The sequence below is a fragment of the Neolamprologus brichardi genome, chromosome 14 (genome assembly GCF_056152115.1).
Source record: "Neolamprologus brichardi isolate AB-2024 chromosome 14, ASM5615211v1, whole genome shotgun sequence".
NCBI lineage: Eukaryota > Metazoa > Chordata > Actinopteri > Cichliformes > Cichlidae > Neolamprologus > Neolamprologus brichardi.
In genome coordinates, this window is record NC_142117.1 from 23,974,614 (window position 1) to 23,992,892 (window position 18,279).

General features: G+C 41.2%; 1 protein-coding gene across 1 annotated transcript; it reads left to right on the top strand.

Moving 5' to 3' along the window:
- The first annotated feature begins 963 nt into the window (after positions 1-963).
- On the top strand, positions 964-18,270 carry itpkcb (inositol-trisphosphate 3-kinase Cb). Its single transcript, XM_006795369.2, has 8 exons — positions 964-1,466; positions 3,883-5,216; positions 14,083-14,182; positions 14,418-14,631; positions 14,811-15,015; positions 15,519-15,620; positions 16,086-16,157; positions 16,278-18,270. The coding sequence occupies exons 2-8, from the start codon at positions 4,053-4,055 to the stop codon at positions 16,485-16,487; spliced, it is 2,067 nt and encodes a 688-aa protein (XP_006795432.1). The 5' UTR covers positions 964-1,466; positions 3,883-4,052; the 3' UTR covers positions 16,488-18,270.
- Positions 18,271-18,279: the final 9 nt, after the last annotated feature.

An 18,279-nucleotide genomic window follows, 5' to 3' on the forward strand; every position in this document is an offset into this window, starting at 1 on the left:
GAAGTACCAAAATCACAAACGTTTAAGTTTTCTCTTAAAACGCATTATTTATTTATTGTCCCCTTTCTTTCTTTTAATTTTATTTCAATGTTTCACGTGTTTTGAAAGGCCAAACGTGTTTAGCCACAAATCTCAATTTATCTGTTTGATAAATTATTTTTTAGGAAATAAAAAATATATCTCCAACTTGCACATGAAAAATATCTGAACCTCTGTGTTGACTGTCATGTCTATTTTATTTATCACCTATAGCACATTTAAACAACAGAAGTTGAACCAAAGTGCTTTATAAGCAAGCACATTTACATTCCAGGTCTTAAAGTAACCCAGTTTCAAAATACATGACAAGTTGAAAGGTGTGTTTCGTTGATTATTGTGGAAATTAAATTCAGTCGTTAAAATCAGAATTTGCAAATTCATGATGATTCATCCCATAAATCATTACACGCTGCTCTTGCCTTCATAAGCCGCCTTTATAAGTTAAAAGTATCGGTATCAGTATTGGTATCGGCAATAATGGCCTTGTATTTATTTGGTATCATCAATACCAAAATTTTCAGTATCGCACACTGCTAGTTCACCACTAAAAAGAAAAAAAAAGAGGTAATATCTCAAGATTTCAATTTACATCTGAAAACTCCAAATTTTTGTCATTAAATCGAAATTTCAGCATATTAAGTTGTCATTTTTACTTACAGATAGATAAAAAGAAATCACGGGCATTAACAAATTTCCATACTGCACTAATGTAAGAAATCCAAAATTATTTCTGGATGGTCAACTTTGGTATTTCTTGAATATCAAACACAAAAAAATGCAAATATAATTTTTTAAGCTACCTTGCTGTTACGATGTTTACGCTTTTGTTTTATCAGACTAAAAAAATTAACTTTTCTCAATTGTAAAGGTTACTAACGGTTTTTCTTTAGCGCCTAAACAGCTAAAATTCGTGGTGCACTTGAAGGTAACGCCATTAAATGACCAGTAGGCCACCGTCGGATCATTTTGAGTAGGTTTGTGACGTTTTCTTAGACATAATAAAGATTGTTTTGGGTGACAACATTTTGTTTGGTCGCCTTTTTTTGGGTCTTTTCTTATTTACTGTACTTGTGGTCGTGGTTGCGTTTTTAACTGAGCTAAATCGTGTTTCTTTTTTGTTTTTTGTGGCCGTTACGTCTTGTCGTTTGGAAGCTCGTTAGCTTGTGCCACTTCAGGTGTCTCTGGAAGTTACTAAGCCTGAAAGTTAACGACACTTGCCTCCGTTTTACCAGCGCTTCCTCTTTTACTTTAACCACATGCTGATACTTCACTTCGTGCAGCAGCGATTCGCACACACTAGCTGAACAGCTCATGATCACAGACACATCATCATTTTCACGTCCTGCCAGGAGTTTTTAAAAACCTCTGCATCCCTGTCAGCTATTTTTAACAGTATACCACCGGAGGACCACTTCAGGATCAGTCAGGTAAGATTAACTCAAGTTTTTGTGTGTATGTGTGTGTTTTTTATCCGTTTGGTTGTTTTGCTTGGCTGAAAACGCGCAGATAAGACTTGTCTCTTCTTATTGTTTGATCACAGGAAACTGGTACGGGCGTTTTAATTTAGGGCCAAGTTAAAATCAGGATTTTAAAAAGCTCTAGTGCTGCCCAAGCTCAAATTGAAAGTGTGTGCTAAACCGCCGTTTAAACAAATGACTCACTGATAAGTCTCTTCATTTAGATTGGCTGTGTTTTCCATTTTAGCCACAAAGTGTATGCTGCTGATTGAACAAACAGATGAGTGGTTTTGATGGCAGTGCTTTACTGCCATTTATCACCCTGAGATCTATTTTAAGGGTGTGGGTTTTTTTTAAATTTATTTTATTTTGTTGGGTTTTTTTAAAGACTTGTTTTGAAATGATCAACTTCCCATAAACTATGTGTCACTGTATGAGCCCCTGCGGATGGCACAACATTCACAGTTATTCAGGCCAGCGTGAGTCATTATATAGGATTAGTTATTATTTGGATTATGAATATAGTGGACTGTGTGGTTCTGTATGAGCTGTATTTTCCTTTGTTATCCTTGCTGTCTCATTTCCTGTAAGCATTCCTTTTGAGCTGTCGCAGCAAATAACAATCACTTAACCTCACCGTGTTTCATTTATAATGTCGGAAAGGCTTGAAACGGCTTTCTGATAGAGGAAACGTCATGATTTGACCCTTTTTAAACACTACTGTCTTTTGTATTTACATGAGAAATGTTGCAAAACGGCAATTCCTATGAGCAGATAGAGGAAGTTGAAGCTGTGTTTTGACATAGCTGACTAGAACGACTGTAAATACATTATTAAAGGGAACAAACTGTGCTTTTTCTTGTTTTCTATTATTTATATATAGTGGATGATCAAATTAAAAAATAACAAAGGAACAAAAGTTAAGTAAGTGGGGTTAGCCTACCAGCAGCCTGAAGCATCAAACTGCTGGTACACTGTACATAAAAGATGGACATGGCCATAGTGACATCACCTGTTGTTCATGAGTTCTCATTTTGAAGCACTGAGCTTAGCATTGTTTCCGTCGCCATCTTGGTGGTTTGAAACTAATCGTGATAACAAGGCGGATCAGGCAAAGAACCCAAAGGAGGCTGCACCCCCGTAGGCTGGTAGCTTGTACAGTCGTTTATTGGAGATAATTATTTTCAAAAAATTCAAGTTTGACTTTAACTCAAGAAGGCTTGAAACTACCAACCAATACCATCAACACATCAGAAATAACATTAATAACTGCTGTAACAAAACATTTTCCCAAGTATTGGATAAAGTGTTTATTGTATCCAACTTATCTTGAAAATAAATATAGAAACATCAGAGGAGTCGCCCTCTGCTGGCCTTTACAAAGAATGCAGGACATGCAGCCTTCTTCCATCTTTTCTATACAGATAGTGAGACTTTTTTTTTTATTATTTATGAGGGGCAGCAAATCAGAAGAAATCTGAATTAAAGAGGGGGGGAAGTGGATCTATGAGTGTTTCAGATAGTAAATGACTTCACAGGCTGCACCAAGGCCCAGTATAAGATAAAAGTGGGTTATTTTGCATGCTGTATCAGAATAGACAAAAGTACTCTTGTAAAGTCCACGAATAAAGATAAGCTGGAAGGGATCTTAATAGTTTAACCCTTTAACCAGTGGAAACAAGTTACGTCATAAAAGTAGACCATCAAGATGGGCAAATTTGCTGTTGCAGTGATGAGCATTTAACATTTGTCTTCTTAAATCATCAAATTCTGACATATTAATTTAAAGTGATTGTTCTTCGCCTTGAAAAATGTCCAAATTATGTAATGCTGACTATTTAAACTCTTAATTTGGACATATCAATGCTTTGTTTTGTTTTATGTCCACTATTCCCTATTGGGGGATTTTTTTTATTTTTATTTTTTGAAAGAAACATAAGGATAGCAGTCTAAATGAAGCTTACTGGGACAAATGAATCGTGTCCAGACACAGGAGGGCAGTATTAGACAGACGTGACTAATGGTGAAACTGACTAAATCTCAGTGAAACTTTTACAGTTTTCCCCCACACCAGCTCCCCCTGTAATATTTAAATCTTTGTTCTTGTCATATTTTCCTGTAATTATACTCCAGTGCAGTTTCCAGTGAGCCTTGATCTGACAGTTTCAGTCCTGTAGTCTGGAAATAATATGTGACTTTTAAGGGTGATTAAGCACATACGAGTTTGCATTCTTGAATCAAGCGCTGGTTTAAATGTGCGTTTGTTTTTGTGTTATCATTGTGTCATCGGGGACTCTTTAGGTAAGGTAAGGGTTTAGGGTTTTATTTGTGTATTGTCCTTGCAATTTTGCTTACTAAATCACACATCATCTGCTTTTTTTCACAGATCAGTATAATCCCAGATGATTAGCAGGGATTGATCAATAGCACTAACTGGAGTGTGTGATTAATGGATTACCGTGGCTTGATGGAGTCACTGGCTAAGTAGTTTCGACTGTTTTCTAAATCATACTTTGAGGGTGTGTCTGGGTCACTGCTACTATTACGGCATGCAGGATGGGCCAAACTCGCTCTGCTCTATCGCACAGCACTGCCACCCGAGGCAGAGCGAAATGGAAAGCGGGCGAGACAGCCCGTCGACTTCGTATCCGCAGACCTGGGAGCGGAGAAAAAGCGAAAAGTGACCAGTTAAACAGAAATCCGATGAAAAATAAAGTGCTGTCGTATTTGGGAAGGAGAAAGCGAGACTCTAGTCAGGGGGAAGCGGATTTGGGTGGCGGAAACGCAGCTGGAGATCCAGCAACGCGCCGCGGCCACAGAGTAGGAAAGTTGCCGAGGGACGAGGTCGTGTCGGCGGTTGGGGAACAGCGAGCAGCCGCGGGTTGTTTTGACACGCCATCCGGCCTAGATGGAAATACTGAACCGACACAGCACGTCGTGAACCGTGAAGCAACCGCTGGTTCATCCGATGCACCAGGCTTGGAAAGTAAGAGCTGTGAAGTCAGCGGCGCGGGCTGCGAGGAGCCGAAACCCGTGCGAAAGAACAATGCCTCGGATCCCCAGACGAGGGCCATGGAAGATAAGCCACTGGGGGGAAGCAACCACGATCCCATTGTGTCTCAGGATCAACTATTAACTGGAAATAGCACGCGTTCATCCAACTCACCCCCTCTGAAGACCTCTGACCCAGACACTGAGGGGATTTTGTCTAGTTTGGCCTCGGATCAACTTTTGGACTGTGGACTTTCGATTAGGGAAGATCAAGCCGAGGCTACAATGACAAAAACCGACTGTAGCACCGTTTCATGCACACCCAAAGCGACCTGCAAACTGAACAACAGCTGCCCGGTTGAAACAAAGAGTCAAACGGACTCTGATCAGACCAGCCAGAGTCCACCAGGAGGCCAAAGTTTCCCAGGAACCATACCCAAGCTCATCATAACCAGAGACCCCAGTCCGAACCGCTCACAGGTCGCATCGAACCTGCTGAGAACGGAGCCCAACACCGGCTGTCTGGAGCCTCAACCGGACGACGAGTCCCCCTGCTCGGACAGCGGCTGCGGAGGGTCTCCCGCTCTGATGCGGTCCCCCAGGAAGCTGTCCAACTCTTCTTCCATCGGCCTGTCCTCCGCCTCGTCCTTCGAGGAGTCCGAGGACGACTTCACAGGCAGCGACATCGAGTCCAGCCGGTCTCTGTGCAGCCCGGAGGATGGGACGGGGGTGAGTGTCTATTCAAGTCTTCTTGAACAGACAACTTTTATAAAGTTTTCTGTTCAGTTGCTTGCAATATATTCTTCATACATATTTTAAAAGACCTTCAGCTGGACTCTGACAAGAAACCATAAACTGGTCTTACTGCTTCAGCTACCAAAAATGAGTAATGCAAATATTGTGCAACTGACCATATATGATGGCATTACAGTATTTGAAGCTATTCTTTCCATAAACAAACATGTTGTTAGGTGTGACCACACTGGAACTCATTGTAAAATTAAAATCAATCAAAAAGAAAATGATACAAGTCGGTAACTGACTAGGTATTACATATTAAAATCTAGTACACACACCCTGCATAGGAAATGTACAGTAAACATTCCTGAGTCCTGTGTCAACCTCAACCACAAACACTTTATTTTGTCATCAAATCTAAACGGTGTGTGAGAGCAGGTGTGTCAGTCACTGCTGGTGCTATAAAGACAATCAAGGAAAGAAATTTGTTTAATATGTTTCACGTTGATAATAAAAGGTCATTATTTGTCAGGAGGTGGAGATTTTTCAGCTGCTGTGGTGCAAATCAGGGGAAAAGGGCCCATTCATTCAGGAGAGACTTTTGATCTAATGTGTGTCATGTGTGGTAGAAGGCTTTGACTCACACTGCCCTGATAATGAGACATGACTGTAACAAATTTAAACCCAAAGGAGAGGAAAATGGTTATTATTGCCAGCCCCCACTTCTGTGTCCTTCCATCACCCATGCCACATGATCGCATGGCTTTGATGAGCTCAGCCTGAGGACCATTTAAACATTGTTTGAATGCATTTCTTAACTGCTCGTCATTCGTTTACAGTCAGCACTTTGAGCTGTGACCAGCCTCCACGGACGTTATTAGAGAGTTTAGCCTGCAGCCCCAAGAGGCTTACAGATTTTCCTCTCCTCCGTCCGGGAGAAGTAGCTTAAAGTTTAGTAGGAAGTTGTGATGATTTCCTCCGGTGTCAGGAAGCTTTGATGCACTGTTGACTACCATGCATGGAATGCTTTAAAAACAGGATGTATCAGTATCTTCTTATCATCACGGTAGCTCTGTGAATGCTGAACGTCCAGGTTTTCATGCAGGGCCACATCACCAAGAAAGATTTTCAGCTGTCAGTGTTGTGATTCATACTGCGATGCCCAGGACATAATGATCTTCTGGTGGATGTGGTGGAAAACCCACCCTTTTAATTTATTTATTCATTTTCATAGATCAGGAAAGATTGAGAAATGCGTCACCCATGAAAATTGATGCAATTTGAAATTCACGGTCATACATTAGACCACCCCAGAGTCTCCTCTTTAACATATATTACTTTTGCTTTTCTCCAAATTGTTTAGTCCTTCTCAAAGAGCTGCACCAAACACAGGCCTCTTGAGACCACTGTGAGGTGGAGACAAGCTCCAGTTGATGTTTAATGATTTGATTATTCCTGTGAGTGAGGATCTAAATGTCAAAATAAAGACCGTGTGGGCAGCTTTCTTCCTTCAGGCATGATTTTACAAAACAAAGTTCAGCAAAAACTTAATACAACTCGTGTCACGATGGCTTAATTAGATTAAGTATAAAAGTAACATCCATATCGAGTCCACACATCTACTGATCTCAACCAACTGAAAGATGAACATTTTATCCACAGAAGTTTGTCTGTTACTGTCGCAGCTTTAGTTTAGATCAAACATTCTTGTTTCTTGTTTCATATGTAAAACATCACAAAAAAATGAGAAAAACCACACCTTAATCTCTTCTAAGAAGCCAGTGTGGTATCTTCAGATGTTTGTTTTTTCTATGTTCTGCAGTCTTAACACGCGAGCAGTGCTATAAAACACAAACACTTTAAATCCTCGCATTCAAAAAGGAAAAACGAAGAGTTTTTGCTTGAAAATTAGAAAAAAAAATAAAACGCTTATAATTTATAATACCCCATCATGTTTAACGTCCCCTTTGTCAGTCATTCGTTTAGTGTAAAGTCCATAAAATACCTCTGTCACGTTCAGATACACATTTCTGCAAACATATTGATTCACATATTGCATGTCTTGAGTGAACAGGACAGCGGACAATGTAATTTCCTGGCTATTATAACAACACGCAGGAAGTGAGCAACCTGAGTAGTTGCACTTGAGGTGTTGTAACAAACAGGATGACGCTGGCCTGTGGTTTCTGATAAGAGCTGGTTTTAATGGGCATGTTTTGTCATATGTGCAGCTGTGTGGAAAACGCTTTTGTTTGTTGTAATTAATAGAAAGAGGGAGTATGTGTGGCCGTGCCGTCAACTCACAAACAAACCTAACATTTACTTCATGAGGTGACGTGAGCAGATACTTGTTCGCGCATGCACGCACACAGACACACACACACAGAGCGATGCCGTCTTGCATTCAGAGTTCATTGTGTGTCATGGAAAATTGGGCTGAAGGCTGAGCCGGTTGCTAGGCAACGTCTTTGCCATATATGGTGTTTTTTTTTTCTCCTTGTGTTGTTCGCTCCACCAACAGTGTCTACTCTGTCCCTGACATTTGAATGCTATAAGATATAAATTCCTGCCAACGTCTGCTGTGCACAGCAGCGCCGATATTTTTCGCATGATCATGTCTTCCATGTGAGACACTCTTTCTCCCTCTACAGTTTGCCTGCACTTATATAAAAAGGCTTAATATTTTCCTCTTAAGACAGTGAAACGGAAAACAAGAGGAAAATTAGAGTAAGCAGACAAAAGAAGGAGCGCGCACAGATGAAAAATATGCAGCGAAACTGTGAACATGTAGCCTACACTTGATGATTATTCTTATTTATGCATGCTTATTCACTCATGAGCCACAATTGCAGACTTGTTTTCCGTCCCACACATCACTCCTACAGCAACAGCACTTATACACAAAATCCACGATACAGGAAAGTCCACGTTAGTTAAAAGTTAGCTTCGCTTTTATGTATATATGTGCACAACACAGAATTACCTGATACAAGATGTATCAGGTTAAGATGTAACACCCACAATGAAATAAAATCCAGTGGTGCAGGAAGCACAAGATTCAGAGTATCAACGCCTCGAGTAAAAATTCTCCATTACTTCCAAGCAAATCATTTGCTTTTGGAACGTTGGCTGTTTCTTATCAACAATCTATTAAGGAAGTAAAGAGCATCATATCTCTTAACCCTATATCACACCTATAAAACTGTGCCTAACTGGATCATTAAACACGTTGTCTCTGGAGTATTTTTTTAGGTCGCTGTTCTGTTTTTGTAACTGCGCATGTGCTTTAGTTTTTACAATGTGTGACATTTTTAATGTTATATGGTTATGCTCCGGATCTTATCTTTGAATACGTGCTTCTGCACTTTTGGTTTTCCTCTTACTGTCTATTATTTCCATCAATCCCCCAGGGACAAGATATGAAAATGAGCCTGTATGACTTCATCTGGCACATTCACACTATGGACAATGTACAAAGCACACTGCCCCTTTTTTAAAAAAACAAACAAACAAACAAACAAAAAAACAAGACCAACAGCTTTTGAGTAAAAGTACTCACAGCGTTTGGAGGGGGCGGGGGATCATCATTTCCTTCATTACATAAAATTAAAAGATGTGCATACAGTTAAAGAACACAATACTGGATCACAAAAACAAAATCCAAAACCTGGAAAGCAGTAAGACTTAACCTCCTGTCATAAAAGCTAGAACACTGTCATTGATCCTTCCTAAACCAGCAAATCAAATTTTGCTCATATATGCCATAACCCCCACACGTGTCCTCATGTGTTCCGTATAAGTCAAGTCAAGTCAAGTCATCTTTATTTATATAGCACATTTAAAAGACATCAAGTGTCGGCCAAAGTGCTGAACAGAGGGATAATGTAATAAAAGAATTAAAATAGAAAGAAAACATTTAAAAAAAAACCAAACAAACAAAAAAAAAAACACAGGAGAGAAACAAAGGTTTAGGAGTCCTTCACTGATAAATCTGGAAGTTAAATACTTAATATGCGAGCTGGAAAGTGAGCTGCTTTTCTTAGCTCAAGGTTTCACTGGAACTATATCGGATTTTATGTAAATAAGAGTTGCCAAAATAATGTTTTTATAGTTAAATGTGCTCCGCAAATAGAATCGGTCGTTAGTGGAAAATCATTAAACAACACACTGAGATGTAGCACAGGTATAAGAGGTCGAATACTTCCAAGTATTCCGGAAACCGTGATATTAAAGGGAAAAAGTAGCAAATACAGCAAATACCAAATGTATTTTCATTTGTCAGTGATATCAACTGATGATGTAATACCGTGTTTCTGGCACATGCAAATAAACATATCAAACATTATCAGATAAAAGAGACATGTGAGTCTGTTTTCTGCAGATGATTTTCAGGCGGAGGTTGAAGCCGGTGCCATCTTCTGTGCGTTCACTGGCCCATCACAGTGGAGCTTCATGAGCTCTGAAGACTTGAGTGAAGGGAAAGGGATGTGGTTTATATAAAGTAGTTTTGAGAAAAGGTCTCTAAGAGTACCTGAAAGCACGCTTCGGGGTTTGCATACAGTATGCTGTCACTCTCGTAGCTGACTGTCGCTTGACAGGTTTAGTTTTGTCCCCGTGCACAAACGCACAACTTCGTAGGCCGCATAGTAGTCAAGACCTCATCATGCAGACAAAAGAGGAGCTGTGGGACTATATGGAAATGGTTGTTGGCTCTACCCCCACCTGCACTGAATCTGGCAGGAGATTGGCTAAGCATGAGGCTCAGGATAGGCCCGGAGGGGATTAGAGGATGAGAGAGTGAGACAGGAGAGAAACAAAGGTTTACACTGGGAGAAAGCGAAGACGGCTCGCAGAGTGGGGGATTTGCGCCTTCGGGGAGACGGGGTGAATGATTTCAGGGAGGAACTGCAAGTAACAGGACTAGTTCAAACAGGCAGAAAGTGGCGAGAGCCAGAAAAGGGACTGCCTTAGGACACTTGGTGGATATGTTTGATGACGGCAACAAAGAAATTGAGAAAGCGTGAAGAAATCAAAGGGTGGAGTACTAAAATTCTGCAATGGTGCAAATTGTGAATTAGAGTGACAAAAAGGAGGTTGTAGAGACGCACGAGTGATTATTTATCGGGCGATAAAGGAGACAAACAAACATTAAAAATTTACAGCTTGACTAAAGGTGATTTACCAGAGGAAGACCGAGCAGACAGTGGACTGAGTTAAAGGACGTTATAGATGACGGTGAAGGATCTCACGCCCACAGGGAGGCACGCGTCCCTGACGTTTGATTTAAGAGACCCTGTCCTGATGGCGGGGGGCATTTTATGTTGGTTGCGTTCTCGTGTCGTCTCTGGGGTCGTGTGTATCTGTGTCGGCACCTGCCTCCTCCTCCGCTACTGCTCCGTTTGCCAGGTAAGAAAAGGGTCCAAAAATAATTATTGAGAGAGCAGAGATACTGATTCAAATGTAACCTACCTCAGCCACTGTTATAAATGTACGCTGGTGTCATGCTTCCTCAGAAACATGATATAAGGGGAGATTGTATCAAAGAGACTTGGGTATTCAAATAGAAATTAAAAAAAGATTGCTGTTGTTGCTGTTACAGCATATGAGGGCTATCTGGCTCGCGTTCAGCCACAAAGAACTGTATCTGGGTTAAGAAGCCAGTAAGCCAGTAGCAGCAGGCTCACCATGCTGTACACCAAGTGCTGCTATAACAGCTAAAAGTAATTAACATTATAATTTAATAGCACCAAAAGTTGAAGTCCACAACTTGTTTTACCCAGCTGATCATTACAGGCCTCATCATGGGCTATAATTATTGAAGATGGGTCTTTTTTTCCTGACCACAGTGGCCTTTGGTGGTGGCTGTGCACATAGCCACAAATGGTCTACTTATATTTTAAGGCAAAGAGTCTGTTACATTACTCGTGTTATTTTTGACAATTTTACAAGCAAAGATGTGTTCTAATTTTTGAGTAATTTAACTTGAAGAGAAAAAAAATACCTTGTTAACTGGTGAGTCTTCTTTAGTGGGCACTTATTTCTTTTATATGCTGGGAAATCGCCGCTAAAGGGCTTACTGAAGTGGCAGTGAAACACCTTCCTTGTCTTGGATGCATACTTTACACATCTAAAGCAGAACATTCGTGGCCCTTGTAATGTCTCCTAGCAGCGCCATTGTTGTCATTGTTGGGAAGTGTTTGGGCGTGTTCTCTCATGACAAGCACCGGTGACATTCCTGGAATTCCATCCCATAGGTCTAGGAAATATGAAGAAGGGATGGGAGCACTACAGGGAAAAAAAGAAAGTGGTAAAAGCAAGGGATCTCTGTCTGTTTCAAAGCAAAAAATTAAAAATAACCTCAAATGGGGGTTGATATGATAACTTTGTATGTTTGTATTATGTATACAGTTTTCATGAGTTATATAAAAGAAAGTGGAGATGGCAAGGGTTCGACTGTGTGGGGTGAAATGTGACCTCAGCATTTAAAACGTGTGTGTGTGTGTGTGTGTGTGTGTGTGTGTGTGTGTGTGTGTGTGTGGGACGGCTTCTTCGCTTTAAGCTGAAACGTCGAAAGCTCTTTATGTGCTCTTTGATGGGCTTCTGAACATTTATCAAACCACCCTTTTAAGAACGCCTTAATGTCCACAAGAATATTAGCAGCATTAGTATTTGGCAGTGCATCTGCTGTTAAGGAGGTGCATTCAGCTCCACAGAGGCAGCACATTAAGCTGTCAGCATGGGGCCATTAGAGAGCCTGACCTGGACGAGGAAAGTGAAAGAAGAGAGGCTGAAGCATCACGTTTCTCCCCGCTCAGGCCTTCTGTCACTGAACTGGTCTTCAGATGGAAACAGATGCTGGTAATGACTAAATATTAGTGAGGAGAAGAAGTAAAAGATTTGATAAGTAAACAGATTCTGTTTGGGCCACAGGTGGATGGTATTTCTGGACTTGTGCATTCAGAAAACTAATATTTATCTGTGATCAGTAATCACAGCACGTCGTTACAGCTGACAGGAAATCTAGTCAAATATTCAACTATAAACTAAAAATGTTTAAATAAAGGTCGAGCATGTTTTGGGAATTTTAAGAGTCTTTCTAGAGTCTCTGGTGACAGTTTTCTTGCCTGAGTGGAAAGTTTAAATGTTGCTGGCTTTTGTTGTGGCTTCATTTGGATATTTTTCCTTTGAGTTTGAATAAAACAGTTATTTTTGCAAATAAAGAGAACAGGAGTTTTGCTGAATAGGCTGAGATATTTGTATTTATTTGAAGTCTAATCAGAGATTTGGGTTAGGGTAAAGATCAGCTCAAACACATCCTGAGAGACTGTATGGGTTGTCAACAGGCAGTGGAAATAAGCAGGCTAGTAAGCGAGAAAATAGATAATAGAAGTGTTTCATCACTGTGATCCTGCACATCTATTAGTGTTTGTCTGTGGGTCAAATGAAGGTGTGGTTTGCTCAGTTAAGTGAGCAAGAGGAATTTTTGTCATGTTGAAAATTCAGTCGTGTACGTCACATGTGGTGAAGTGCTGTTCTTCGCCCAGACGAGGCCGAGGTTAGGGTAAGGTGAATCTGTGTGTGTCGTTTAAGATTAAGTCCACATCTTCACCTTCGGCCTCTTGCTAAAAATCCTGGTAGTGACCTGCTCTCTGTTTTAAGCAGCATTTCTTTTTATTGTAGGCTTTGTGCCATCTCATGTTAAGTTTAAACCTGTAATCCATCCTGGGATCTGAGGTTGAGAAACTGATGATAAAAGATTTAAATGCACACTCATTCTAGTTCTTAGAATGGTTACAAACTTACATGTTTGATTCAAGTTATCGCACTAATATACCAGAATAAATAATCCACAATTAAAGTAAAACCCTTTGCAAAGATTCATCCCAATACGTAAAACTGCTCCTTCTCCTTCAGCTAAAAAGTGTTTTTAAGGCTTTCAAACTGTTGCGAACAGTTTAAACTTGAAGCATTTTTTTCCCTCCTTCTTCTTCTTCTTTTGAGGTAAACACATACGCAGTGTTTCCAGTGTGTTTATGTTCCCGGATTAAGACTTTTTTACTGTGACAGTTTCCAAGAGCAGCAGTGAAGGAATGCAGAGCAATGGGAAGAGCAATCTCTCTCACACATGCATACAGAGAGAAATAATTTAGTTGTAAAAAGATAACTTTTATGGTTATGGCCTCTTGCATTTTATTACTCGCAGAAACCGGTTTTGTTGCCCAGTGCTAATTTTCTTTCTGCTCCTTTAACCTAATTGTCTCTGTGCTTTAAACCGGTTTGGTGCATAGAAGCATTTTAGGACTTAATCAGCTGAAATGTAAAACACACACACACTCTCATCCAGAACTGGCTGTCCGTTTGTTGTGATTTCCCACACACATGTTCTAATCAATCAGTATCAGGCGCCTCTCTAACTGCTTGCGTCAAAGCGGCTGTTGCACACTGTCCTTGTTCTAGTGTTTCCCAACACAGATTACTGTAAGCCACACACAGGCCCACAAGCTTGCAAACACGGAGGTTCTGTTTTACGACACCACAGCGGAGGCTTTGGTAAATGTTTCATGAATGGGCTTTGTCGTGTATGCGGCACACCTGGCCTTGGCTGCAGGGGAGGGTCTGTCCAATGTCTACTGATATGTTTGTGTGGGTATGAGGACAGTACAGGTTGGGTTTTCCTTTTAATGAGTAATCAGTCTTTTGGCCTGCACTCAGCTCAGTACTGTGTTTGTCCAGGAAAGAAAGCTCCTTTTCTGATTAGTCAGAGCTTCAGATTTATTATGTGTGTGACCGCCCATGCTTTTTTTTTTTTTTTTAAACAAGGCGATGAAACCCTTTGTTGTTTTTTTTCATCTTTCAGAGTAAGTCCTGGCACAAGCTGAAGACCATGGTTCACTGGTCCCCCTTTGTCGTGTCCTTCAAGAAGCGTTACCCATGGGTGCAGCTTGCTGGCCATGCAGGTATGTGTAAATGGTGGAGGTTCCTTCTAAGAAAAGAACAAAAGATTTATGCTACTGTTGTATCTACTGAAAGGCTGGCAAGCATAAAGTTTAAGGGCAACAGTGCCGGCTCTATCCTGCTCACTTGTACGCCTTTTTTCAGATCTGCAGACAAACAAAAATGCACAGACATGTTGTAGTTTCTGATCTTTCTGTCTCATGCGTCATTAATTTTCTTTCCCTATCTTTCTCCAAGGTAACTTCCAGGCTGGGGAGTATGGGCGTTTGTTGAAGCGATACTGCGAGTGTGAGCAGCAGTGCCTGCAGAAGCTAATGACGGACTCTCTGCGCCCCTACGTGCCCGGATATTACGGCGTAGTACAAAAAGACGACCACGACTACAACCTGATGGATGACCTGCTGGCTGACTTTGACTCGCCCTCCATCATGGACTGCAAAATGGGCAGCAGGTAAGACTTGGCACGTGACAAAGAGAGTGTATTTGTGTAAAAAGCATTTTTCCAAAACCGGCTTGTGCCTTAGGAAGGCAAAATGAGCCTTAAGAGTTTACCTTCATGCACATTTACTCTTGAATCGTGTATGTAGAATGAAGGCTGTGCAAACATTTAAATCTAACCCAAACTCTCAGGACTTACTTGGAGGAGGAGCTGACAAAAGCCAGGGAGCGTCCACGTTTGAGGAAGGATATGTACGACAAAATGATTGCCGTGGACCCTGGGGCTCCAACAGAGGAGGAACGGGCCAAGCAGGGTGTCCTCAAACCGCGGTACATGCAGTGGAGGGAGACGCTTAGCTCCACCGCCACCCTGGGCTTCCGGATCGAAGGCATTAAGGTAAGAGGTCATGCTGAACACACAAACGCATCTAGCCCGAAGACCTCAGCTTCAAGAGAATAAACAGCTGTGCTTGTTGCTGCAAAGACGTAAACCAATCAGCGGGAGTAAACACTTATCAGTTTGTTCACAAGACAGACCACGTGCACTGGGGTGAAATGGAAAATGTGGTTGGTTAACATGCAGTCATTAGGGGGACTGTTTGTTCTTTCGAAAATAAATCCGAGGCTGGTTATCAGTTTGTGCCAATAGTGAATTTGCATGCTACTCAGAGACTAAAGAAAATATGTGATGACACACAGTGTATTAAAGGCTCGCTGCAGCTGTATTTTCCAGTTGAACGAGTTCCGTGACTGTGGAATTTATTTAGAGCCATTTGTTTCCACCTCGACAAAACACAACTGTTAAAACCTTCAATTGTGCAGATAGTAGCGTGAATCAGCATGTATAAGCTGAAGTGAGTCATTATGACATTTTTGATGGTTTCCTTTTATTCTATATAGAGAGCTGATGGAACTTGCAACACCAACTTTAAGAAGACAAAACACAGAGAGCAAGTGATGCAGGCCTTGGAGGACTTTGTCGATGGCAACACTCAGATTCTGGTATGTTGTTCAATTCTTGTGTTTTGTAAATGCAAAAAAGCAAAAAGCTAGAATCAGCAGCTGCTTAGTTTGACTCGGCCTGTGAGAAGAGGAAACGGCTATCGTGGCTTTGTCAGCTCCTCTGAAGGTCACTGATATGTTGTTCTGTTATTTAGAGGAGTCTCTCACTGACTCGCATCAGACACACAGACAACAAGTTGTTACTTTGTTCTTAGATTTGTACAAATAAGACAAACCAGATGTGGCATGTTCATCAGTAAATCTTAGAGATGCTGCTTTATGCTCCACTGCTTCTCGGGTCTGCACTGTGCTCACTCCATACAGGACTTACATCCTTGTTTCACGCGGTAGCACCTGCATCAAACAAGGATGTAAGGTTTTACACTTACCTTTAAATAAGAAAGAAGAACAAAAAGTGCAAATTGCCACAGTCTCAGTTTCTGTGTCCTTTTCTGTTTTCCTCAGAAACTCTACCTGCAGCGGTTGGAGGAACTACGCTCAGCCCTGGAGCAGTCACAGTTCTTCAGGACACACGAGGTGAGACGGACTCCGTTCTGACTTCTTCTAACAGACCTGTTGTCTGTGTTGCTGATTTGATATCATCCCATCAGCGCTGCATACCTAAACTCACTGGTCTTGCTGGTTTATCGATTGCAGGTTGTGGGCAGCTCTCTTCTGTTTGTGCACGACGCCTCAGGAAAAGCGAAAGTCTGGATGATCGACTTTGGAAAAACGGTCCCCTTGCAGACACCTCAAACTCTCGACCACAGGACTCCCTGGGTGGAGGGCAACAGGGAGGACGGCTACCTGTGGGGACTGGACAACCTCATAGACATCTTCAGCACCATGCTCCCGGAGACTCCTTGAGCGAGACACGGGACTGCAGTAAGAGACTGATGGGATGTTGAAGAAGATTATACAAACTAAGAGTGACAGAGGAATGGCTAACAGAGGGCCACCACTTCAGTTACTCCTTTCAGGGCTCACACCAAGTGACTTTATCAACTTGAACCAGTGTGAGAAGGGCGGGCGAAGTGGAATATGCCAAAAGGTTAACGTTATGCATTATGTGGAATAAGGAGGCAGATGGCACGAGCTGTTAAATTTAAAGCACAATTGTAACTTTGTTTTGTTTTACTTGGGCTGTGGTTTATTTTCTGAGAGTACAGTCCTCTGCACTCATGGACTTCTAGCAGTGACTTTTTATTGCAGAGACTCATCTCGCTCCTCTTCACAGCTCCGTCTGTTGGCGAGAGGTGGCCAGAGCAGCCACCTCCTCAGCCGTGATCTTGACCAACAGGAGCGTGTTTTTGTTTTTGTTGTTTGTTTGTTTTTGTTTTTGTTTTTTTAAACGAGCCTCTGAGGAGTGTTGGATTTTTGTTTTTTGTTTTTTTTATCATGGACCACTTTTGATGACTAAGTATACAGCAACACTAAAAACAGTGGTCAGACCACGTGTTAACTAACTCAGCATGTAAATACAGTTTAATTTAACTTTGTTTTGTTTTTTCCTGCCTTGGTATAGCCTTCTTACTGTGTTTGTATGATTTCTGTGCCTGGCTTTTTAAAAAAGAAACTGAGCTATCTGATCATTCCAGTTGCAGTGGACTCGTGCTATTTTACTTCCAAAAGAGTTCACCCAAGTATGAATCGATTTACATCGAAATCCCACAGTTTTAACTTTTCTTAGAAACAGAAACAGTTTTTTTCTTAATTGGACTTTTGTATGAAAATGCAGTGATTTTTAGTAAGAAGCTCGACAGCCTTGTTTGTCTGAAGTTTGTTGCACTATGGATTCTCACAAAGCCATTGAACAAAACATGTCTGTGCGTGTCCAGCAGAGGTTTAAGTATTGGGTTTACTGTTCAACGTAAATATTTCTGCCTGTTATCTCGATTCGTGTTGCTTTAGTCTGTGAAACTGGAATTACCCGATTAATCTGATCAGTTCGTGTGGGCTCTGACTTACACACAAACTCAAAACCAAAAAAAAAAAAAAAAAAAATCTGTGTATGAGCGATGACAGGTGTCTGAGTAAAACAGAGGTTAAAGGACACCGCTGTAAACATAATTAAGCTAGGATAGACGGGAGGAATGTGGGTTTTTACATTTTTGTATGCAACATTGAAAGTTTACAAAGAAGCAACACTGTTATACGTGCAGGCCGTGCTTGTGAGCATGTGCATCAGATCCCGACGGGAATGTGACGCATTGGTGAACGTCAAGTGTCCAGTCTTCCTTTGACAGTGTCAGGCAGCACTGTTTGGGTGGGTGTGGGTGTGTGGTTTACTCGGCACGCACATTTCCCACATAAGTGCTGTGAACGCGTGACTTAACAAGATTGGAATTCAAATTCAGGAGTTTAGATTTTTCATCTCCGAAGGGTAAACATGGCAGGAGAGACAGATAGTATAGTGTTTACAAAGTGTTAAAAACCTTTGCCCAGAAAGTCTCTATATTTGTAAAATGTCAAACTATCAGGTTTTCAAAGAGGGTGCTGCTTTGTAAGCAAGAAAACTGGATTCGTGACCACATTTTGTATTTCAAAGGCAGCGCTTTTCACAGAAAGAATAGACGGACTGATTGACTGTTTATAAACCTCTGCTTTGTCCAGAAGGTCGTGGATTACAATAAAATGAAAGTGGAGAGTTTTCAGAGTT